The sequence below is a fragment of the Cibotium barometz genome, chromosome 39 (genome assembly GCF_041138505.1).
Source record: "Cibotium barometz isolate CiBa-2024 chromosome 39, ASM4113850v1, whole genome shotgun sequence".
Lineage (NCBI taxonomy): Eukaryota > Viridiplantae > Streptophyta > Polypodiopsida > Cyatheales > Cibotiaceae > Cibotium > Cibotium barometz.
This window is the reverse complement of record NC_141084.1, coordinates 10,558,328-10,584,244: the sequence shown is the minus strand read 5'-3', so window position 1 is coordinate 10,584,244 and position 25,917 is coordinate 10,558,328. Positions and strand designations below refer to the sequence as shown.

General features: G+C 38.0%; 1 protein-coding gene across 1 annotated transcript; it reads right to left on the bottom strand.

Annotated features, from left to right (window-relative positions):
- Positions 1-12,573: 12,573 nt before the first annotated feature.
- LOC147615713 (uncharacterized) lies at positions 12,574-16,457 on the bottom strand. The gene is made up of 3 exons (XM_086778289.1): positions 14,927-16,457; positions 14,572-14,703; positions 12,574-14,299 (listed from the first exon to the last, which is right to left on the bottom strand). The coding sequence occupies exons 1-3, from the start codon at positions 15,712-15,714 to the stop codon at positions 13,813-13,815; spliced, it is 1,407 nt and encodes a 468-aa protein (XP_086634415.1). The 5' UTR covers positions 15,715-16,457; the 3' UTR covers positions 12,574-13,812.
- Between the last annotated feature and the right edge of the window lie 9,460 nt (positions 16,458-25,917).

Sequence of the window (25,917 nt, the reverse complement as noted above, 5' to 3'; positions counted from 1 at the left end):
ATCGTAGGTCTAAAATTCCAACAGAATTTCCTGAATTATGTAACCTTGATCCTCAGATCAGAATCAAGGGTCTTAACTTGATTTAAGATTCGGTGGTGGGTGATTTGAGTGAAATTTTCCTGAACTGGTGACATCGTCTTTTCTTGAAACTGACGAAGGAAATTAAGTCTTGCTCATAGTCTGATTCAGGGTTTGAGTCTGGAAAGGTTCTCCCTGAACTAACTTTCTCGAAGAGTAATATTTCAATTACTACTTTCCTGAATTTCATTCATTGAGTATTTTGCTTAACTGAATTTAAAACTAATCATGAATTCCTATGAGGAATAACTTAATCATTTATCTAAAATTTTGACTTCGATAGTTTTTCTGAATTTTCTCATTACCATCCTAGAGAATATGAAACGGTAGAATTTTCTCTCAACAGAGTATTTACTTATTCATTTACCAATATTCATGGGATTTAAACATAGGATTAAAGAGAACTCTTATTTTGATATAAAAATTCTGTATGCATCTATTTATGCATAAATCCAACTTCTATGGAAATAACACTTTTATGTAAAAGAAAATCCTTTTATACATCTATTTATGCATAAAAAATCAATTTTGATGAAAGTAACACTTTTATAATAATAAAAATTCTTTTATGCATCTATTTATGCATAAAAATCAATTTTGATGAAAGTAACACTTTTATAATTAAAAATTTCCTTTTATGCATTGCTTTATGCATAAAAATCAATATTGGTCAAACTAACACTTTTATAATGAAAAAAATTCTTTTATGCATCATTTTATGCATAAAAATCAATATTGATGAAAGTAACACTTGTATAATTAAAAAAATTCTTTTATGCACCATTTTATGCATAAAAATTAATTTTGATGAAAGTAACACTTTTATAATAAAAAATTTTCTTTTATGCATTGTTTTATGTATAAAAATCAATATTGGTGAAAGTAACACTTTTATAATAAAAAATTTTCTTTTATACATCATTTTATGCATAAAAATCAATATTGATGAAGGTAACACTTATATAGATTAAAAAAATCTTTTTTGCATCATTTTATGCATAAAAATCAATATTGGTGAAAGTATCACTTTTATAATAAAAAATATTTTCAATATGCATCTTTCTATGCATAGAATTTAATTCTAATGAAAATCACACTATTATAATAAAAAAATATCCAATATGCATCTTTCCATGCATAGAATTTAAATCTAATGAAAATCACTCTTTTATAATAAAAAAATAACCAATATGCATCTTTCTATGCATAGAATTTAAATCTAATGAAAATCACTCTTTTATAATAAAAAAATAACCATTATGCATCTTTCTATGCATAGAATTTAAATTTTAATGGAAATAACACTTTTATAATAAAAATATTTATACTATGCATTTTTCTATGCCTAGAATGAAAATAACACTTTTAGAATACACAAATGGTAGGGATTATTCTTTTTGAATAATAAAAGCTAAAAATTATTTCACCAAAATTTAAGAAAATTTTGCCATAACCTCCTTTGTATGGCTGACCATTTTTTAATTTTTTCTATCCTCAAGTTTTTTAAAAGATATCCCAAATGGTTTAAAGCATTCCAAACTAATCAAATTCCACTTTTAAAAGAGAAATAATATGAAAAGTTTAATTCTAACAATTTGATTACTTATCTAGGATAAAGAAAGGCTGAATTTAAGAATGAAGAGAGGGAGAAAGCCTTTTCAACAAGGCATAACATCATTTTTTCATTTTAAAGAAAAAAATTTAGAAAACCATTAAAAGGAATAAAGAAAGAGTAGGATTTCTAACTTACATGAGTTTCTGTGAGCTTTCCTTTGGCTTGATGGTTTAAGGGATCTACTCTTGTTTGCAACAAGAGTGGCCACCAATTCTTTTGAAGAGGGAAAGGTCAAAAACTAATGAATTATCAATAAATTCACTGTTTTTGGCTCTGGGGAGGAGTAGAGTAACAGTGCATAAAATACTATTAAGATTCTACAAAGGGGGAGGCTTCTATTTATAGGAAAAAGTGAGCTTCTAACCAAGCAAACTGATTCTAGAAATTAAGATTAGTTTGGTCAATTTTTGACCATTTTTGGGTCAGTTTAGCTTACTTTTTGGAACTAGACTTGAATAAGGAGAGAGGAGAGATGAAATATCTCAATATTTGAGAATTTAAAACTCCACCACACATGTGAAATAGGTGCCTCCTTCATGAGGGGGAATCCCCACTCTGAGGTGTCAAAAATTCATTTTTTAAGTATTTCCTTTGGTCCTTAGTCCACTCTTCATCTTATGTGAGTATTTACTCATTTTTGGGGGGGAATTTTATTTATTTCTTCAATTTATCTCCTCCATATATTTGAACGAATCTGATTGGCCCCTCAGAACCTTAATTTAAAATTTTGAGAAAATCTGGACCCTTACGATAAGGCCTTTTGAACAGATTATAATTTATTTCTAATGCACCTTCTGAAAATATTTTTGAACTTCTGTTTTTGGGAAATTTATTTTAATAAGAAGAGATATTTTTCCATCCAAAAATATCTAAAATATGAATAATCTCTCTCTAGAATATTTTCTCTCTCTAAGCCAAAATAGGTAAAAACAAGATCTTTTATTAATCTGAAGAGGGGATTGATTACAAGGGAAGATACTGGACATCTTGAGGGGCTAGGGAGGAATCTTACATTCTCTCCCACTTGAAAAATGTGAGATGTCCTCATCTCGCAAACTGGGGGTAATCCCGCAACAGATCCGCTTCTTTCACCCAGGTGGCATCTTCAAAAGGATAGAACTTCCATTTAACCAATAATTCTCTCATAATTCTATTCCTGAGAACCTTTTCTCGAACATCAAGGATTTCTTCAGGTTGGAGTTCCATCTGCCCTTGGGTTGAAGAAGTTAAGATTTCATCATCAAGCACATGATTCGAACTTGGTATATACTTTTTAAGAAGGCTGACATGAAATACATTATGTACATTAAGATGAGGAGGCAGAAGAAGTTCGTAGGCTAAGTCACCTACTTTCTTTGTAATTAGATATGGCCCACAATATCTGGGGGATAACTTCTGATACTTCTTCCCAAGAGATAGAGAACTTCTTTTGGGGCGTACTCGAATGAAGACCATATCTGCTTCTTCAAATTTTTTGTCTGTCCTCTTCTTATCTGCATACTGTTTCTATCTATCCTGGGTAGCTTTTATATCTTTACGAATTGACTGCATCTGCTGCTCCATGTCGTCAAGCATCTGTCTGGACATCTCGATCCTAATCAATGGGTCGGACCAAGTTAATGGAGTTAAACAATCTTGTCCATATAGAGCTTTGAAAGGGCTCATCCCAATACTTCGGTGATAAGAAGCATTAGAGGCGAACTCGACTAGGTGCAGATAGCTTAGCCACTTCTTGGGTTCCCTACCACAGCATGACTGAAGTATATCTTCGATTACTTGGTTCACCCTTTCAATTTGACCATCGGTCTCGGGGTGGTAAGCTGTGCTGAGATCCAAAAAATTTCCTACTACTTCGAAAAATGCAGTCCAGAATCTTGACGTGAATTTGGGGTCTCGATCACTTACTATTCTTCTGGGTAGGCCGTGCAATCTAAAGATTTCCTTGAGGAACACTCTAGCCACATCCACTGCAGTGAGTTTCTTTTACTGGAATTAGATGGGCAACTTTGGTTAGTCTATCAACTACCACCAAGATGGAGTTATAACCTGATTGCACTGAAGGTAATCCACTAATAAAATCCATACTGATACATTCCCACTTCATCTGGGGGATGTCTAATGGATGTAACTTCCCAGGCATTTTTACTCTCTCGGCCTTGACTTCTTGACAGGTCAGACATTGACGTACATGATTAAGCACATCCTTTTTTAGACCAGGCCAAAAGAAGCTTTTCTTCACAGACATGTAGGTTTTGATGAAACCTGGATGTCCTACAAATAAGGCTTCATGGGCTTCATTCAGAATTTGACCCTTAGTTCCCTCATCATTTGGAATGCACAGCCTATGATTATAATACATAATTCCATCATCCACGCTGTACCCTTGAACTCGGTTCAACTCCTGTGGAGTTTTTCTTTCCTGCATAAGTAGGGTAGCAATAGGGCCAAAGAATCTATCCTGCATGATCTTCTCACTTGCTTCAATAATCAAAGGATTTGACACTACAGTAATTGTAAGCAAGGAGGCTTTTCTGCTGAGGGCACTGCTACCACATTTTCTTTGCCTGGGCGGTACTTGATTTCAAAATCAAATTCCTACAGGTTCTGCATCCACCTTCTTGGGCGCATGTTGAGATCCAAGTGAAGATCCACTTTAAGCTCTAATGATCTGTCAAAGTGAATCTTTGACCCAGTAGGTAATGTCTCCACATCTTCAGGGCATATACTACTAAAAGTAGTTCCAGGTCGTGGATAGCATAATTTCTCTCATGTGTTCTAAGTTTTTGGGATTCATAGGCCACTGCATGACCTTCCTGCATGAGTGCACCTCCCAGGGCAAAACCACTGGCATCAGTTATTACTACCTCAAAGTGTAGAGAGAAATCTGGCAACTTTAGAATGGGATTGGTTACCAAGGCGGTCTTCAGCTTATCCAAAAGCACTCTGGCACCTGGCAAACCATTGAAACGGGATATTCTTCTTGAGAAGATTAGTCAAGGGGAAAGCTATGAGAGCATACTTTGGTATAAAAATTCTATACCAACTAGTTAATCCCAAGAATCCTTTTTCTTTTACTGTCTTTGGTTCAGGCCAATCTATGACTGCTTGGACTTTTACAGAATCTTGGGAAATTCCATATTTGGATACCAGAAAGCCCAAGTATTCAACATGGTCGGCAGAGAAAGTGCATTTGCTCTTTTTTGCAAAGAGTTGATACTTCCTTAGAATCTCAAGAACTTTTCTGACATGAGCTTCATGGTCAGCTGCATTCTTTGAGTAAATCAGCTGCATTCTTTGAGTAAATCAAAATATCATCAAAGGAAACAAGAACAAAATCATCCAAGTATTCTTTGAGAATGTCCTGCATTAAGCGATTGAATGTAGTTGGGAAATTTGTCAATCCAAACGGCATGACAGTGAATTCATAATGCCCATACCAAGTATTGGTTGTCTTCAGGATATCTTGCTCATTAATCCTAATCTAATAATACCTTGATTTAAGATCTATCTTTGTGAAGATCTGGGCTCCACTTAGCCTGTCCAAAAGCTCATCAATTCTGGGGATAGGATACTTATTCTTAATTGTTAGCTAATTGAGGCCTCTGTAGTCCACACAGAGCCTTAGCGTTCCATCTTTCTTTTTCTGAAAGAGAACTGGCGCACCCCAAGGTGAAACATTGGGTCTTACAAACCCTTGTTCTAACAGTTGTCTAAACTGTTCCTTGAGTTCAATGGCTTCAAGAACTAGCATTTTGCACGTGCGCAGGGCTACTGGCTGAGCTCCAGGGGTCAATTCTATCACATGATCTACTTCCCAAATTGGAGGCATCTCTATTAATTCTGCTGGGAATAAATCATCATAATCACTTAACCATTCAGGTTCTTTAGCTTTTAACTTTGAGTCTACTGGATTCATTTTGACAACATAAATGAGCTGCTTCTTTCTAAGTCCTTTCAGTAACTTAGAAGCCTTTACTAATTGCAGACTTGGGGATCCTAAAATTTCGGTTCCTTGAACTTTATTTCCGTGAAGGTCACGGAAGGAAATGGTTTCATTATGACAGTGAATGTCAGCTTGATTTTTGTGGAGCTAATCCATTCCAAGGATCCCGTCAAAAACTCCCAAAGGTATAACTCTGAACTGACAGTCCGTTAAATTCCCATCTAGATTGAACTGAATACGATCTATCTCAAGGTGAGTGAAAAGAATCTTCCTACTACTGGCCAATTCAACTTGCATAGGTTTCCCTAATTTTTGTTCTAAGACTCGCTTACACGCAAGCATCCTGGGAAAATGAAAGAATGAGTACTGCCTGAATCAATCAAAATCTTAAAAGGCTTACCCTGATACTCAGTTGGAGTATGGATGACTAAGAATTGGCGATTTGGCCCTTGGTTTTCAATTGCTACATAAATCTGTCCTCTTTTCTCTTCCACTACTTCTGCTATTGTGACTGCTCTGGTTGCTACAGTCTGAGGCGGAACTCTTTCTCTTTGGTTGCCCCAGTTCTGGGAAGGAGTTCTGAGGCTACTCTCTGGACAGAGGCAGATGGCTGAGCTGGAGTTCTTCTAGGATTGCCCTGATTTTGACGAGATGGGGGCTGGTCTCTGCACTCTCGGTACTTGACTTCCCTGTCTCCTTGACATGGCAGGAGTCGGGCAGTCTTTCAGCTAGTGGCCAAAACCCTGACATCCAAAACACCGGTTCTCACTTCTGAGCTCATCCCTCTGAATCCTTGAAAGAGGATCCGATTGCCTTGCACAGCCTTGCACAGGCCGCGCGCCTCATGATTCTGACAAAACGAGATTTTCATCGACTTAACTTTGACAACAAGTTTATGATTATTTAATTTTTATGATTTCTTCTTTAAACAGATAATTATTTCATCATACTTCATGAAACAAGATTTACTCTGATAATTTTACTACCATATTCACAATCATGAAAACAATTTAGAATTTTTTTGCAAAACATCGTTTATTATCAAAAGTTTTCGATATATACATAGAGCATCACGGCTCCCAAAATCACTGCCTCAATCGCATACGCATAAAGAAGCAAAACTGTGAAGGAGACATACCATGGTACACACGATTCATTACAGAAAGAGGTGCTGTAATTCTACTTCTAGGGATAAAGCGGCTAAGAAGCCTAAAAACTTGGCATGAAATTCGAAAGTTCCTGGGTGAATGATCAAAGAGTTGTACATGCTGAACAAGCCCTAGCCTTATCAGAATCAAGGCTAAGGAAATATTTTGCCTGAGCCTCTGACGCTGACTGGTACTGACATTAATACATCGTCCTCCAAAGAACCACATATACCGATGTCACTCAATAGGATCAAGAAAGTAAAGACTCTCAAAATGACGTGTGAGTCTCACTCTGCTTACTCGGGTCGTAGCAGAGTTGATGAGGTGCTTGAATGCAAAGGCTATCATATCCTAACTCTGGGAGAGTTCAGGAATGCCAGATAGATTCGGGGTATCCATCTATAAATTTCCAATTCAATTTATGAGTTTTCAATTTTTGAAGTTCATTCAACATAATATTAACAAGTGAAAACATTATTTCCCATATTTACTTTAAAATTTTAAGCAATTTCTGTTGCTGTTACGTAAATTTACAACAGCGCTCTGATACCAACTGTGGGATCCCACTGCCCCCCTCTGCGCGGATTCTCACATGGTAGTAGCGGAAGTAGCTTCCTCTTGTGCGGGGCAGGGTTTCTCACTCGGGGCCTTGCCCTGGAATGTCCGGGCACGAGACTAAGCTGGTGGTCATTCAGAAAACCGAAACCAGAAAAATTTCCAATGCTACCCGAAAAACGGGGACGATTCCACCATTTTTATTTTCTTAACAAATTTTTCTAACGAGGTCAAGATACTGAACTAACCTTCATCTGATTAAACCAGATAGAAGGAAAATTAATACAGACTTAACTTGAAGGAATCAACGCTTTTTTCCTAATTGAATCAGGCACAATCGTTGATCTATTCATTAGAGAAGTCTTCAGGCTTTTATTTAACTACTTGAGTTCTAAGCGTATTCCTATTAATCAATTTTATTATTAAAACTCTACTGATTCCAGCCTAACCCCATCCGGCCCATGGGTTTAGCCACCGCCCAACCATTGGAATTAGTAGAACTAGACAAGTACTCACCCACCCATAATTGAATGCATTTCTTAACTTTTGCTTTAGAATACAGATACGCACACACTCCTCTTTAAACTTTAACTTTTAAAACGATCCATTCACAAACAATTATTGGTTACAGATGTCATAACTCAAAATTTCCATTCAATCCTTGTTTCTCACAAAACAGTATCACTCTGGACTCTCTGTTGAGACCAGCAGGTTAGCAACAAGATCCAGTAACAGATTATAATAATTTTCTCGTCATCATATATATATATATATATCTTCCACGACATATACATGGGTGTCCTAAGCACCGCGAGCCCGTGTATCGCCTGGTCAGAACCATTTAGGATCCTCTTTAGGTGTCCTGGCACTTCACTCAGGGACCGCTTCGTCGGCCCTCGCCCATCGTACCGGAAGAACACCATTTTTCACCATACCTAGGCTGGTCAAGACCTAGGCAAGTTTTTTCCACGTGAGCCATCCTTTGAACACTCCCCCCCAGCTGTTGCAACCGAACCTCCCTTAGAAAAACACATATACCAAATGCTCCCTCCAGCATTTCGATGGCGTAAGACAGTCCTTTAAGAGAATAGGGTTTCTATGCAAGTTTTCAGTTTTGATTTTCTTTTGAATACAATGGGTATATCTTAAATTCGTATCCCAATACTTCTAGATCACAGGTCTAAAATTCCAACAGAATTTCTTGAATTCTGTAACCTTGATCTTCAGATCAGAATCAAGGGTCTTAACTTGATTTCAGATTCGGTGGGTGATTTGAGTGAAATTTTCTTGAACTGGTCACATCGTCTTTTCTTAAAAAACTGACGAAGGAGATTAAGTCTTGGTCATAGTCTGATTCAGGGTTTGAGTCTGGAAAGGTTCTCCCTTAACTAACTTTCTTGAAGGGTAGTATTTCAATTACTACTTTACTGAATTTCATTCATTGAGTATTTTGGTTAACTGAATGTAAAACTAATCATGAATTTCTATGAGGAATAAATTAATCATTTATCTAAAATTCCGACTTCGATAGTTTTTCTGAATTTTCTCATTACCATCCTAGAGAATATGAAACGGTAGAATTTTCTCTCAACAGAGTATTTACTTATTCATTTATCAATATTCATGGGATTTAAACATAAGATTAAAGAGAACTCTTATTTTGATATAAAAATTTTGTATGCATCTATTTATGCATAAAATCCAACTTTTATGGAAATAACACTTTTATGTAAAAGAAAATCCTTTTATGCATCTATTTATGCATAAAAAATCAAGTTTGATGAAAGTAACACTTTTATAATAATAAAAATTCTTTTATGCATCTATTTATGCATAAAAATCAATTTTGATGAAAGTAACACTTTTATAATTAAAAAAATTCTTTTATACATCATTTTATGCATAAAAATCAATATTGGTGAAAGTAACACTTTTATAATAATAAAAAAATCTTTTATGCATCATTTTATGCATAAAAAATAATATTGATGAAAGTAACACTTTTATAATAAAAGAAAATTCTTTTATGCATCATTTTATTCATAAAAATTAATTTTGATGAAAGTAACACTTTTATAATAAAAAAAATTCTTTTATGCAGGTTTTATGCATAAAAATCAATATTGGTGAAAGTAACACTTTTATAATAAAAAAATTCTTTTATGCATCATTTTATGCATAAAAATTAATATTGATGAAAGTAACACTTTTATAATAAAAAAATTTCTTTTATGCATCATTTTATACATAAAAATCAATATTGGTAAAAGTATCACTTTTATAATTAAAACAAATATTTCCAATATGCATCTTTCTATGCATAGAAATTAATTCTAATGAAAATCACACTTTTATGATAAAAAAATATCCAATATGCATCTTTCTATGCATAGAATTTAAATTTTAATGGAAATAACACTTTTATAATAAAAATATTTCTACTATGCATTTTTCTATGCCTAGAATGAAAATAACACTTTTAGAATACACAAATGGTGGGGATTACTCTTTTTGAATAATAAAAGATAAAACTTATTTCACAACGTTTAAGAAAATTTTGCCATAACCTCCTTTGTATGGCTGACCATTTTTTAATTTTTTCTATCCTCAAGTTACTTAAAAATTATCCCAAATGGTTTAAAGCATTCCAAACTAATCAAATTTCACTTTTAAAAGAGAAACAATATGAAAAGTTTAATTCTAACAATTTGATTACTTATCTAGGATAAAGAAAGGTTGAATTTAAGAATGAAGAGAGGGGGAAAGCCTTTCCAACAAGGCATAACATCATTTTTTCATTTTAAAGAAAACATAATTAAAAAACCATTAAAAGGAATAAAGAAAAAGTAGGATTTCTAACTTACATGAATTTCTGTGAGCTTTCCTTTGGCTTGATGGTTTGAGGGATCTAATCTTGTTTGCAACACGAGTGGCCACCAATTCTTTTGAAGAGGGAAAGGTCAAAAACTAATGAATTATCAATAAATTCACTGTTTTTGGCTCCAGGGAGGAGTAGAGTAACAATGCATAAAACACTATTAAGCTTCTACAAAGAGGGAGGCTTCTATTTATAGGAAAAAGTGAGCTTCGAACCAAGCAAACTGATTCTAGAATTTTCAAGATCAGTTTGGTCAATTTTTGACCATTTTTTGGTCAATTTAGCTTACTTTTTGGAACTAGACTTGAATTAGGAGAGAGGAGAGATGAAACATCTTAATATTTGAGAATTTAAAACTCCACCACACATGTGCAATAGGCGTCTCCTTCATGAGGGGGAATCCCCACTCTGAGGTGTCAAAATTTCATTTTTTTAGTATTTCCTTTGATCCTTAGTCCACTCTTCATCTTATGTGAGTATTTACTCATTTTTGGAAGGGAATTTTCTTTATTTCTTCAATATATCTCCTCCATACATTTGGATGAATCTGATTGGCCCCTCAAAACCTTAATTTAAAATTTTTAAAAAATCTGGACCCTTAGGATAAGGCCTTTTGAACATATTATAATTTATTTCTAATGCACCTTCTGAAAATCTTTTTGAGCTTCTGTTTCGGGAAATTTTATTTTAATAAGAAGAGATATTTTTCCATCCAAAAATATCTAAAATCTGAATAATCTCTCTCTAGAATATTTTCTCTCTCTAAGCCAAAATAGGTAGAAACAAGATCTTTTATTAATCTAAAGAGGGGATTGATTACAAGGGAAGATACTGGACATCTTGAGGGGCTGGGGAGGAATCTTACAACGCGTGTTGACTCATGTCTCTAGACTCACATCTCTAGGCTCATGTGTCCAAGTTTGCATCTCCAAGCTATGTACTGGAATATATAAAGCAGCCTTACCATGCACTTAATGTCAAATAGGAAAAGTCTACAAACTTTGTATACATAGTTGCTTAAGACTAGTAATAAAGATCGAACTATTTTTAAGTTTAGTCAGCCTAGTAGTGTTGCGTAAAGACAAGGACTGAGTGTGGTCTAGAGCTTGATCTTGGTTATAGCTCAATGGCTAGTCAAGATAGTGCATACTTCATTCCTACAATTGAGAAGAGGTGCAAGCACTCATGAAACTAGAATGTTTCTAAGATTTGTAAGGATATGTGTGTTTAGAGAGATTTATCACGGTGGTGTAAGCGCATTCGTGAAACTAGAATGTTTATAAGATTTGTAAGGAGATGTATGTTTAGAGGGATTTATCATGGTATCAAGAACTACAAGAAGCAATGACATAGACATGGAAAAGTTTATTAAATACTTCCATAAATTTTAATTGACTTGTAGTTTAGAGCAAAATCACTAGGAAAGGTGTAGACATGTGTAGTATGGGATGCACATGTCGCTCGCTTGAGTTGAAAGGAAATAAGGGACTTGAAGCCTAAAAGTAAACCTTGGAGACATGGAAGGGATTGCAAATGAGTCGATTAAATTTGTAGGAAATCAAGCTAATATGTTTGGTTTTTAAGTGAAGAGCATGCCATACTCTTCGGGATTTCTTGTTGTTCTTGTGACATTGGTCCTGCAAAGTTTGTTACCGAGGACGATGATTCCTAAAGCGAGGAGAGAATATTACAACCCTAACAACAAGTACACACTTACAAAGTGTGGGACACAATGGAAGGGTGTAGGACATGCAAGTAAGGCCTGGGTCATGCAAGTAAGGCCTGGGTCATGTTGTGGGAATCAATAGCGACATCATACGATTGCACATCTTCTTATGAGATTAAGTGTGAAAGAGTAACATGCGTGGGTGATGATTGTAGGCTCAATGGTGTGGATTGCACACCCTCTTATGAGATTAAGTGTGAACGAGTAACATGCGTGGGTAATGGTTGTAGGCTCAATGGTGTGGATTGCACACCCTCTTATGAGATTAAGTGTGAACGAGTAACATTCGCGGGTGATGGTTGTAGGCTCAATGGTGTGTAGCACTGATATACTAGCAGAACATAGACACATGAGTATGGTGTGTGATCGATAAGGTACATCTATTATTGATAATGCTCCACATTGGAAAGCATAACTATATGGTGCCTCATACATATCATTCCCAAGACTAGGAAATGGGATGGAGTCTGCATGGGCAAGAGCAATTTCGAAAGTGATGAAGATGCTAAGGTTTATAGAAATTGTAAAGTCATAATCAACCTGGCCTTAAGGAGAAACCGATTGTCATTTTGCATGATGACATTAATGTCAATACTGATGATGGACTGGTATACAGAGAAAGCCCAAGAATTCAAGTGCTCCGTAATTAGTCATTTTTCGGCCATCTGAAGGTAATTATTTCATAAGGTCACCAAAGGTTCGAATAAACAACTAATGGATATTCTAAGGTTTGACCTTAGTGCATCAGCTGATTATTGGGCATTAATGAATTACTGGCTTCACTATCACAATTGAGAAACCTCATTTCAGGAGCTTCTACCCACCACATTACAAGAGGTGATATATGTACAACACCCCAATGCCATTTCACTATAATGAACATGGCCACTACCTGCAATATGCCTTTGTCTTTGACACTCCTTGCTGCCTATCTGCATCTAAAGCAAAAATTACAAGAGTTCATGTATGGCCACACGTTTGCACATGTGACCCATGTCCTCCCATGGCAACCCGTGCCTTCATGAGTTCATGTACGGCCAGTTTGCAGTACATGTGACCCATGTCCTCCCATGCACACAAGCATGTTTCTACCCGCGCCTTCATGAGTTCATGTATGGCCACCGGTTTGCCGTACATGTGACCCATGTCCTCCCATGCACACAAGCATGTTACTACCCACGCCTTCATGAGTTCATGTATGGCCATCGGTTTGCCGTACATGTGACCCATGTCCTCCCATGCACACAAGCATTTTTCTACCATGGCATCCCGCGCCTTCATGCATGCCTGCCTGCATGTTCCTGCCCATGTCTTCCCATAACAGTTCACATCTTCCCATCCTGTTTTGTACGAAAACCCACCCGCTGAGCTGTCCGAAACACATTTGCATCCATGGCAACCCATGTCTTTGCCATGCTGTAATGTAAAGCAAACCACCTCTGGTAGAGCCCAATTTGAGAAATCATGCTGTTTTGCCATGGTAACTCATGTTGTGTGTGTGAGGTCCAGTACTCACAGTACCCAATATGGAAAACATGTCACTTGCAGGTGGCAATTCATCTCCCCATCATTGTGAAAGGCAACCCATGTTGTCATTTTGAATCTCTTCAAGATAATTAGCATATCCAATGCTATGCAAGGCAGCCCATGGATGTATACCCTTGTTTACAAATCCACACAACTGTGCATCATGCAAATGAGCCCATCGTTGTATACCCATCTACCCAAACCTGTTTTCTAACATCATAAAGAAACCAATCTGGCGATCATACAGCAAAGACACCTATAAGAACCCATATTGTTCATACCACCATCCATGAGCTTCTCTTCCAAACAGAAACCCATCTGGAGATCATACAGCAAACACACCTACAAGAACCCATATTGTTCATACACATCATCCATGAGCTTCTCTTCCAAAAAGCCCTTATTAAAAATGGCTGACAATTCAGGAAGCTCCCCAAGATCATCAAAAACATCATCCTCGTCTGTAGTTGTCCTTGAGAGAAAACAGAGGTTCACATCCCTCAGCAAGCTGTTGCTTTCTTCATCTTGTAGAGATTCTAATGAAGAAACCACCTGGTCATTCACTGCATTTCGTGAATTGATGATGGAAGAAAACAGGTTTTCACTACCAACCTCACAGCTGCTTGCAGCCTCCTCAGCTTGACCTTGGCACTTGTCTTTTGAACATGAAGGCTTCGACGCAATAGCCAAATTCGAAGACCTATTGCCAGGCCAAGGGTGGTTATGGTCTGATGTATAGGTGACTACAAGCATGGTCGGGTTGGTGCAGCTGCGTTCCACCTGCTTCCTTGCAGAGCAGCCTTTGGAGCTACTACATCTGTAATAACCCCTGCAATCATATTAAGAATCAGCATTAAAAATATTAGCACACATGCATTCCAATGGTGGTTTCCCTTGATAATTATATATCAACATACATGATTCATCAATGTCTTAGCACATGCTTAAATGCAGGCAATCTTTGCTAATTGAACCTAGCTTCACACATACATGATTTATCAATGTCTTAGCACATGCTTAAATGCAGGCAATCTGTGCTAATTGAACCTAACCTACTAGTAATTTAAGGCTACCACTGTAAAACCAATAGTAATGCCTTGCCTTGGATAGGGTGACCCTTTGATTGGCTTTTGCCCATATTTTCTCCATGCCCATTGATCTGATGGGGGTGCTTCACCCTTCTGCTTGCCATCTCCAATTGGTACACAAACAACTTTCTTTTGCTGTGTCTTTCTGAAACCAAAATCCATACAACAAAACTTTTGTACTACAACATAATAAACCTCTCTCTCTCTCTCTCTCTCTCTCTCTCTCTCTCTCTCTCTCTCTCTCTCTCTCTCTCTCTCTCTCTCTCTCTCTCTCTCTCTCTCGCTCGCGCGCGCGCGCGCGCGCGCGCGCACACACACACACATGGGGCATCATACGATATGCTTCACTAGCAAAATGAATAGCATACCTTCTTTTACTACTCTGACTCTTATTCTTCAACCGATCCATGTCCAAGTCTTCTGCAGTTAGCACTGAGGAATCTTGCTTGCTTAGAGAATTTGCGGAATCTGACAAGCTGGCTATCATGTCAGGAGAGATGTCAGATGGGACACTTGGGTGAGCATGCAAGGAGGCTGATATGCATTCTGCTGAAGATTCAAGCAATGTTGTGGCTGCAGAAGGCAAGCCCGATCCTAGGGATTTGCCTGGCTGAGCATTGTGTACTTGCAATGCTTGCACCGTGCTCTTTGAAAACCTTGATGAAGAGCCTGTATTTTTTGCAGGCTTAAAATCAGCCTCTGGATCATACAGTTGAATGTCCTTCTCACTCTTGGTGGAGGATATTGATGAGGCCTCCATAAATGGAGCCATGTGCTCTGAAGATCTCAGAAAATTAAATGAATTGGAAGAGGCTATGAAGTCCATGGTGTCAAACACAGGCACAGATGATGGCAGGGGTGCTGATCGGATGGTTCTCAAATCACAAAGTGTCGAATGGCTCTTCATCCGCAAAGTGTCAGTGAATTGAGTTTTCTCATAGAGCTGCGCTGCCGCTGCCCTAGAAAACATGCCTGCAAGGCCTGATGTCATGTCCTCGTACTTGACACTAGAAGCTGCTTCACAGAAGCCATGAGGAAGCTGCATGTTTGCACCAAATGATGGCCTGATCAGAAGGGTGTCAATGTAAGCAGTTTGATGTTGGGAGGGTGCTGCTTTCAACACGGTCTGATCAAATTCACCATAGCTGTTATCCATGCAAGTGATTGAGTTTTCTTGTGAAAGATCTGAAATGGATTGTGAGAGGTTGAGGAGAGTTCAAGGCAATCAAGGAATGAGGTTAAAATAATTAGGATTGTTATCAGCACTAATCAAGAGCTATATGCACAACAATTGAGAGTGCATAAACGTCAAAGTGTTTCTTTGATCCCTTCAATAAGCAAGCTTACACGAAGCCAGACTAATCCTTGTGTTTAAAACTAAATAATCTGGCTTCTAAGAAAGATAATCCGTACATGGTCATATCCATTCGGTACAGCATGATCGAGGAACACGTGAATAAACAGAGGGGCAACTGATGTACAACAAGCAAGAGATGGGGTGAGAAACTTGATTAGAAGGTGCTTAGGGAGTATCTGAGATAAGATTAGAGGGCGCTAAGGGAGTATTCAAGATAAGGTTCAACAAGAGGGTGATGAGGATAATTAATGCGGACTTGATTAGTGATCCGAATGATCAAATTGGCAAAGCAAAGAGGGCAAACATTACATACACAGTACATTAGAGAGTAATGAAGTATGAGAGTGGCTACAATTGTGAAAATGGCCTGACGGGAAGGGATTGTAAATGCAGCATGGGCCGGCTAGAGGGATAGAGACAGAGAATCAAGAGAGACAATAAAACAAGGGTGTATTATGTGGGTATACTAGATCAGGATTCAGAAGGCAGAAGAGAGAATAGTAAGAACAAAGGAGGTGCAGTAGTGAGGGACTGGTCACTGTGTCACAACCGGCCAAGGAAAGGCATATTATACACGAATCTGAGTGTGTGCGTGTGTGTGACACTCTGTGTGTGTGTGAGAGAGAGAGAGAGAACAAAGTGGCCCAAATGCGCACGCAAATTGGTAGATTTCTAAACGTTAATTGTCACGATTCTTAGACGACACGTATTTGATGGGCTCCCCGGTGACAGTTTTGATGGCGGACGGTTTTGATGGGCGCCGGCAGCTCGGACGGCAACAGCTCCGGCAGCTGGGACGGTGGCGTCACGGCAATTCGTGCAATATCCGCGCACTTGATTGAGCGCGATTCGCTGGGATGATAGTGACGACGTTACCGAATTTGATGTGCGACGGAGATTGTCGTGACTCGTGACGACGCCGCGCGGTGCCGGCAGGCTGCAGCGGCAGGGTCGGGTCTGTCGGACGATTTGGATTTTTTTTTCTTTTTAAAAAAATAAAGCCGGGCAAAAAAAAACGTTTATTGTGGGCGTGAGTAAACGTGGGCAACAAGCGCGTTGGGAGCCACATTTTTTAAAAACAATTTTATAAAAAAAAATATGGCCTATTTTTATTATCCAGCCCATATTGGACGGTCGTGGATGAATCTAAGGATGCGAAAAGTCAATCAGGCATCTGATTATTTGACTGACAATAATATTTATTGTAGTTTTCTGAATTTTGAGAAGGATAATATTGATAATTGCGAGTTTTTAACTAATAGATAGCTAGCAAAAGAAGAATAATATTGATAATTGCGAGTTTTTAACTAATAGATAATATTTTCGTGTAACTAAAAAAGAATTTCCAGCGTTTGCCGACTTGGTCAGCCAGAAGCCCACCTGTCACCTGCACGTACGCAACACGTGGCAAGTGATTCGTCACTCGTGTGGTTTTTTTAATAAAAAATGCCACGTTTTTTTTATTTAATTGGTGCGAACCGAATATCTAATTCGTACCACCCTTGATAGTTATCAACATGAACAGCCCGCCATTTTTGGCACCGCTCTCCAAATGGGCTGCCAACTAAATTTAGCTGAGGCAACATAGTAGTCACTAAGTTGTCCCCATTTCAACACTCTCGTCACAAATGAGCTCACTACTCTTTTATTCCATACACACATTAAGTAATAAGGCCACACAAAACCAAGCACAATCTAATACTTGCCATTTTTAGGTGCACGGATCCACACTTGGGGCTTACATCCTTGTAAGTTGGAGTCCTCCACTTTGGATTCTCCATGTAAGGGCATGACCTTGGAGTGGGAAAAAAAAAACCCGGTTTCTTGTAAATGCCTTTGAATTTTGATAGTGACAATTCTAAACTTGCTTGATTTGTGAGAATTTCGACACCAATCCTTCAACCTTCCTCAAATTCGTGTAAATACCTTTGAATTTTGATAGTGTAAGTTCTAAACTTGCTACATTGTGAGAATTTCGACACCAATCCTTCAACCTTCCTTAAATTTTCAATTTCTATGTTGTAGGAGGTGCGTGCTTGCCACATGACGTAACAAAAACCTGGATGATTAAGAGATGGAAAGATTCATTATCTCACTTCAATAAATAATTGTATACCAAAGGTATATATGAACATGATGATGATTTTCATGAATGGTGAGGCTTTCTAACCATTCACTATTTTCCTAAGGGAAATGGTCACTGTTGTTTCTTGAAGTAAGCATTACTTTTTTGCCCCTTGCCTCCTAATGGCCAAGTCTTTGTTGTATCTCCTATGAAAAAAGATACTCTAATGCCAAGTCTTTGTTATATCCTCTATCAAGAGTCACAAAAAAGATACTATAATGCAACATTTTAAAAAAACAATCAATAGATTAAGAGCAATGCCACAATTATTGAACTTTCAATATCTACTTTTTGTAACATCTTGTTGAATACTCAACCACTTGACTTTAAGGATGTCTCTATTATTGTGATGCGGTGGTTTCTTTTCTTTTAGTGTCATCAAGGTTCTTATAAATGATTGACATGCACTTATGAAAAAGAGAAGCTGCCCTCCAATGAATTGGTTCTTATCACTAGCAAGTCTACACCACATTTGGTATCGTCACTCTAAGCTATCCCATGTACTCAATTTGGATGCAATTCTTTTCACACCTTTCTAGGCAAAATGACTTCAAGCTTTTTTTAAGGAAAAATCCATATAAAATGAGGAACCTTTTTTAAAAAAACTTTTCATGCTAAGATAGACACTTCTATTATGTACTAAGATAGACACTTCTATTATGTACTACGATAGACACTTCTATTATGTACTATGTACATCACATTATTGACGTGGAGTGTTTCTTTTTGTAAAGCTATTACATGTAAAATATCATACTTAAGGCAATATGAAATATGTGTATAGTTTCATTTTTAGCATGCCTTTCACTCTAGTCATGTTACATATCCATCTTGTTCAAGCTAAAACCACATTGTGCATAATGTGTTATACATATATTATATGAGTAAATCCCCCTAGCATTGTAGAATGTTAGATATATATTTTATAGGAAAAATTACCAATTTAACCCTAAATTATGCCAAAATTCCCAATTTGACCTTATTAGTATTTTCAAAAAAACCCAATTTGGCCTTAGTATTTTCAAAATTCCCATTTTGACCCTACCAAATTACCAAATTGGCCTTAAATTTGACTGAAATTCTTATATAGCCCCTCGTATTTCTACCATTTCTAATTTGGTCGTATTGCTCTTCAAAATTACCATTTTGACCCTAAAATTTGCTATAATTCCCACATTGGCCCCCAAAAGCTAATGGTAGCCTAAATTGTAGTAGAAGTTTACAAGAAAGCAGAAGAAATGGACAATAAAAGACACATAATAAAGCATCTTAAATAGTCATTACAATACTCTCAATTTGTCATCTTAGTTGTTTGAGTCTTGACAATACAAATGCCATGCACACCAAATTGACAATTTGTTAAAAACAAAAACATGATAATCACTCCTCTAAACACAATACTCTAAATCGTTTTAGGAGTCTGCTAATGGGTGCTTTGTAAGTGCGAGAATTATGACCCGTTTTGGACTTGCACCTTGAGCATATGAAGACACGTTTTGGACTTGCACCTTGAGCATATGAAGACACGTTTTGGACTTGCACCTTGAGCATATGAAGACACGTTCCTGTCTAAAGCAGTCTTCATTTTGCAGATATGGATAGCGTCAAGGGTTTGGCATTTAAGGCGTAACATTAGTCAAGCAGAACCAAAAAAAAAAATCCTCTATTCACCTTAAATGTGTAGCATGGTAAAGCTGGGAGCCATCCAATTACGATTTGAATATTTGAAACCATAACAATGACGTACACATTGAAGACTGCTTTAGAGAGAAATGTGTTTCCACATTCTCAAGGTGTGAGTCAAAACATGCCACAATTCTCGCACTTGCAAAGCACCCATAATAGTAGACTCCTGAAATGATTTAGAGGATTGTGTTTAGAGGAGTGATTGTCATGTTTTTGTTTCAAGAAGATTGTCAATTTTGTGTGCATGGCCTTTGCATTGTCCAGACTCAAACTAAGATGACAAATTGAAAGTATTGTAATGCCAATTTAAGGTGATTTATAATGTGTCTTTTATTTTCCATTTCTTCTGTTTTCTTGCAAAGTTCTACTATAATTTAGGGAGCCATTAGTTTTTGGGAGCCAATGTGGTAATTATAACAAAAGGTCGTATCAAAATGGTAATTTTGATACGACCAAATTAAAAATGGTAGAAATACAAGGGTCAATATGAGAATTTTAGTCAAATTTAAGGCCAATTCGGTATTTTGGTATGGTCGAAATGAGAATTTTGGAAATACTAGGGTTAAATTGTAAATTTTGGAAATGCTAGGATTAAATTGGGAGTTTTGAAAATACAAGGATCAAATTGGAAATTTTTGAAAATACAAGAGTCAAATTGGAAATTTCGCCATTATTTAGGGTCAAATTGGTAATTTTTTACACATATATTGGATGAGTAAATTTCCCATGCATTATTTAGGCAAAGCCTTCTATTCATACATAATTAATAATCTTGATGATACTTGTTTTCTAATGAGACCTATTATAGCTTAAGGCAATGAGTAAATCCCCCTAGCATTGTAAATTATTAGATATATATTTTATACATATATTTGATGAGTAAATTCCCCTTGTATTATTGAGGCAAAGCCTTCTATTCATACATGATTACCAATCTTGATGATAAGCTATGGTTAAGATAGGCCAATGAGTACTTATTTTTGGAAAGATGCATTCTAGTTTAGATAGACATTGGATTATGTCCATGGGTGTAAGCATGTTAACGTGCTATGCTTTTTATGGTTGTTAGCATGTACCAAATAGAATATCTTGCTAGCATATGAAAAAGAATAATTGTTATATGTAAAATATGCAAATTTATTTTATTTGTTTTGATATAACTTGTGGTAATCATATTTGGTACTCGTGGTAAATTATAAGCAATGACTCGTGCTAAATATATATGTACTCATGCAAAATTATGGTGAATTTTTAGATTTCACTACTCGTATGCAATTTTGTAAGGTAGAAAGAAGATTTGACTACTCACATCGCAAATTCCTAAGGTAGAAAGGAAGTTTTTCCTGGGTGTTGCAGAGAGTTCTGGAGTGATGAAGAAGGTGGGGGGCCGCAAACAAGCAAGGGAGAGTGGGGAAGACGGCCAAGCGCGGATTCTGTTAGGGGAAGGAGGCAAGAAGATATTGGCTCAGAGTATTCGCCAAAAGAATATACAAGTTCAAAGTCAGGTTCTCCATTGCTACAAAGAGCGAAACAAGTGTAGGGAATTAGGCAAAGAAGCTCTAAAACACGTCCTCAAAGAGCTAAGTCTAGCTCTCCACCACGCCGAAAAAGGGTGAAATTACTTGATAGAAGCAAGACCTCTCCATTGCAATCTGGCCGTCAGTCCAGTATGAAGTCGCCTCTACAGGGAAGGGAAGGAGCACTTTGACAGGTTCTAGTATCCTCTCTCTCTCTCTCTCTCTCTCTCTCTCTCTCTCTCTCTCTCTCTCTCTCTCTCTCTCTCTCTCTCTCTCTCTGCATATATGTAGGCCAGTGGAAAGCTCCTAAGGTAGTCAATCCAAGACAAATAAAGTTCTGTCAAACCATGGTAGAGTTCAATACAGATTATGGCCTCTCCATGGAAGGTGTTGATACAAAACTGTTGAGGTGGGATCAATTGATTGATGACGCGGAGTGGTTCAGTATTTTCAAACATGCCAAGGATCCCAATCAGCATCGCATCAAATGTAGCCATATCCGTAGGTGATGTCTACGAGCATCTGATATTGTTTCATCACAAAGTGTGCCAAAAGTGTCCTCCCACAAACATGGAGATCACTCCAGCATTTGCCAAGGGGTATGTGAAAGAGTTTAGCCTTTTGGTTATTGAGAGTGGTTCGGCCATCCACTTCAAATGGGCAGAGTTAGCTGTCCAATATTTGCAAGATTTGCAAGACAAAGGCTATTATGAGAGCCATTTCAAGACATGGAGGATGAGTAATAAGGACTTGCAAGCACCAAAAGAGCTTGAGTAATAAGGACTTGCAAGCACCAAAAGAGCTTGAGTTTTTTGGGGATTTATGTGATGAGGAGTTTATCACATCTAATCGTACACCTACCATGATGGAAGTGGCTGCCAAAGCCACACCCCTCTATCATCAAACAACTCATCACTTATTTAAGAAGAAGGGAGTACGCCTTGGTCACTCCACAATGATAGAGGGGTGTGGCTGCCAAAGCCACACCCCTCATCAAACAACTCATCACTTATTTAAGAAGAAGGGAGTACGCCTTGGTCACTCCACAATGTCGTGTACAAACCCAAATGACTTGGAGAGAATGAAGGAAATTGTTCTTCATTTGAGGAGGCTCTTAAGCAAGGCCTAAGAAGATCTACGAAGTGCACAACATGAGTTAGAGCCTGCAAAGGTAGTAAAGGCTAGCAATGACTTGGGGCTCTAAGAAAGAGCCTAAAAGATGCACAAGAAGAATTATTATCCTTACCAAAGAGCAGTATTGTCTATTCAAAGCAGTAAATGGAGCTTGAGGTTGTCATTGACACCATGAAAGACACTCTTCAAACACTTAGGGTTTCTAAGATAGAAGACATGCACCTCGAGAAGGATCTCAACGTAACCATGCTTCAAGTAACTACTAGTTTGCATGATAACAACACTCTAAGATTCCTCCCTCCAGCTTTTGAGGTGTAAAGTTGTAAGAACCTCCCCTTCTATTCTTGAAATTATTCCCCTCTCTGAAATAGAAGAAAGATCTTGTTTTACCTTGTTTTGGCCTATAGAGAGAAAATGTCTAGAGAGAGATAATCCAAAATTAAGATATCTTTGGATATAAAAATTCTCCTAGTGTCTAAAATGGATTCCCCTGAAACATAAGTTCAAAATGAACTTTCCAAGGTGCATTAGGAATTAATTGAAAATGTGTATAAGGGACCTTAGCCAAAGGGTCTACATTTTCAGAAATTTTTGGATTATGGTCCAATTTCAATGGGCCAATTGGATTAATCCAAATATTGGGATGAGATAAATCTAAAATAATAAAAGAAAATACCCAAAAATGAGTAAATGCTCACATAAGATGAAGAGTTGACTGAGTACAAGGTTTATTAGTTAAAAATTATGAGATATTACTAAAAAAATGAGATATTTTGGAATAATAATGAATTTTTGACACCTTGGTAAGGAGAGGGGGACTCTTGAGGTAGGTGCCTTTTTCACATGTGTGGAAGGGTTTTTAATTCAAAAAAATTGTGATATTTTTATCTCTCCTCTCTCCTGGATCAAACCAAATCAAAAAGGGAGCCAAACTGATCCAAATCTTGTCCAAATTGAGTCAAACTGAAAAATTCTAGAACCCAATTGGACTTGGTTAGTGGCCTCCCTCACATAAATAGACCCTCAGCCTTTGGTAAAAAGAATATTGGAGCTATACTATGCCAGTATTATATTAAAATAATCATATTTTTTATTATCCCTTAAATTTTTCTCTCTCTTGGGAGCTTGGAGCTCTCTCTCTCTACAACAACTCTTGGAGTTGCTCTTCTCCTCTTGGTGGACCAATTGATTGGTTGGGGGCTTCACTGCTAATAGAGAATCAAGCCAAACTTGGAGGTAAAATCAAATTTTATGGTTTTTTCCAATTTATCTCAATGACTTTCTTCTTCTCAAACCCTCTCAAGCTTGAGAAGCTTTCTAAATAGTTGTTTTGTAAGGTTCCCCCTTCTAAAATAGGGAAAACACTTAAGATAGTCCACTAAGTCTTAGCTTGGAGAAAATTTCCTATTTATTGACACCTTGACCATTTAGAGATTCAAGGATACGATTCATAGGTAAGACCTAGTCCTATCCCACAGGGGAAGCGTGATCTTCATGTAGAGATTCAAGGATACGATTCATAGGTAAGACCTAGTCCTATCCCACAGGGGAAGCGTGATCTTCATGTAGAGATTCAAGGATACGATTCATAGGTAAGACCTAGTCCTATCCCACAGGGGAAGCGTGATCTTCTAAAAGTCAAATCACCCATAGGGTAATTTATCATAAATTGGGCAACTACTAGACTTGATTTCTAGAGGCAACGCTTTTTTCCTCATCCATGCAAGGCACAGCCGCTGACCTAGTCTTCTAGAATAGAGTTGCCCAAGAACCTAATTATCTAACGTAGGGCTTTCACTTAATCTGTTGGAAAGCTACCCGACTAATCGGGTCCACCCATCCATAGGATGGTGCCATCGGGGCATTCCATCCTCCCACTTTCCACCCTACCCACGCGTCAATTTGTTTTCTAATTAATCCTACCACACTGTTTGACATAAATAAACATGTTCCTTAATTACGGCCGTTTTCACAAGGTTTGTTAAAACAGCCTTTTTACACAATACAATCATACCAAAGATAAGATATATATATAAAAGTTGATACATGAATCAATTCTGTACAAGCCAAACTGGCTCTCTTATTCTTTTCCTTTATTGTGCCGATGATCTAGAATTTGGCCTTCCAGCCTCTACATGCTGGGCAAAACCCTACGGGACCATGCACCTCATCGTCGGCCGGTTGGCGAGAACTCAAGCCGGCCTATCGCCCTCTCAAGCTCCATCATCGCTCGATCCTCCCGCCCCTCAGAGGGATGTTTACACACTAGGGTGGGCTTATTCACCGCACTAGCCTGGGCCCTCAGAACTAGACAGCATCATAACCTCTCGCCTCAATCGGTGAACCTTATTCTCCCAATGGTATGAGGGATACCTTGGGCCAATCCCGGGCTTTGCTAATGACGCCGCCCAGCTACACAAGCACGGAACGGAGTTAGCATTGAAGCCAGGAAAACTGCACTCTTTAAAGATAACAATTTCAATGCAATTTATTGAATACAATATTACACAATTCATAACTTCATACAACTTTATGTCATTACTTTAAAAGGAAAAGATAGACATTTATTAGCACTAATAAGAAAAAAATGCTTCTTTAAAACATAACCAATCTAACCTGGCCACCATTTACTTGAGGAGCTTGAAGCGAGAGGGTTGGAGCCGCATCGGGAGCATCTTCCCTAATTTCGTTGTTGCGTGCTCCTCTCGGGGCAATATTTTGGCGTTTCCAGGATGGGGCCATTTTGGATATCACCTTATAGAGCTCGCTCTGCTGCGGTCGAAACACTTCAGTCGGATCTCAATTCTAAGATCGTTTGCTCACCGTATGAGCAAAAGATTATAGCGTATGAACTCTATCTAAAGGCAAAAATCCCTTATTAAAGTCTACGCAAATGGGGGGGGATTGTGAGATGTCCTTAAGACCAAAAACGTGGAGGAGGGCTGGGAGGGCTGATGTAAGTCTATTCACACGGGGGGGAGAAGAGTTAAGGACACTGCCTCTAAGCAAGAGGGCTGGGAGGGCTGATGTAAGTCTATTCACACGGGGGGAAGAAGAGTTAAGGACACTGCCTCTAAGCAAGAGGGGGATGGAGGAAAATTAGCTTATCTGAAAAGAGGCAAATGAGGGGGTGGGAGAGGGGTGGCTGCAAGGGGCGGCTGTACTACAACAAGTATGCTACACATGAATGGACGGTGGTACGACAGTACAACAGGGCATACGCAGCATAGAGATGCGTGTCATCTGCGAGGGTTTATATAGCTGAGGGGTGAGGATACGGGCGCTGCGCAAAGCAAGGATGAAAGGACGATGTACCGTCAAAGGCTATGGATCAGTGGCCTGCATGGGTCTAGGGGAAAGGTACGGTGCCGGTTGTCCGGGAAAGGAGTGGTACGCATGTACCTTATCTGGTCTGGGGCAGCATGGGTGTCCACGTAAGGGTACGTGTGGACCACATAGTGGGCGGCCATCCTTTGATCCTTGGGCGGTCATCGTACGGGCACCCTAGTAAGTGTGTACGGTCCAAATTTTGGGACAGGG

What these genes read in the sequence shown, in the direction of transcription:
- LOC147615713 (XM_086778289.1), bottom strand. Translation starts at nt 15,714, where the DNA reads ATGGATAACAGCTATGGTGAATTTGATCAGACCGTGTTGAAAGCAGCA. An exon ending in AGTCAGAGTAGTAAAAGAAG is followed by an intron (nt 14,704 to 14,926) that starts GTATGCTATTCA and finishes TTTTGGTTTCAG; the next exon opens with AAAGACACAGCAAAAGAAAG. An exon ending in AAAGGGTCACCCTATCCAAG is followed by an intron (nt 14,300 to 14,571) that starts GCAAGGCATTAC and finishes ATATGATTGCAG; the next exon opens with GGGTTATTACAGATGTAGTA.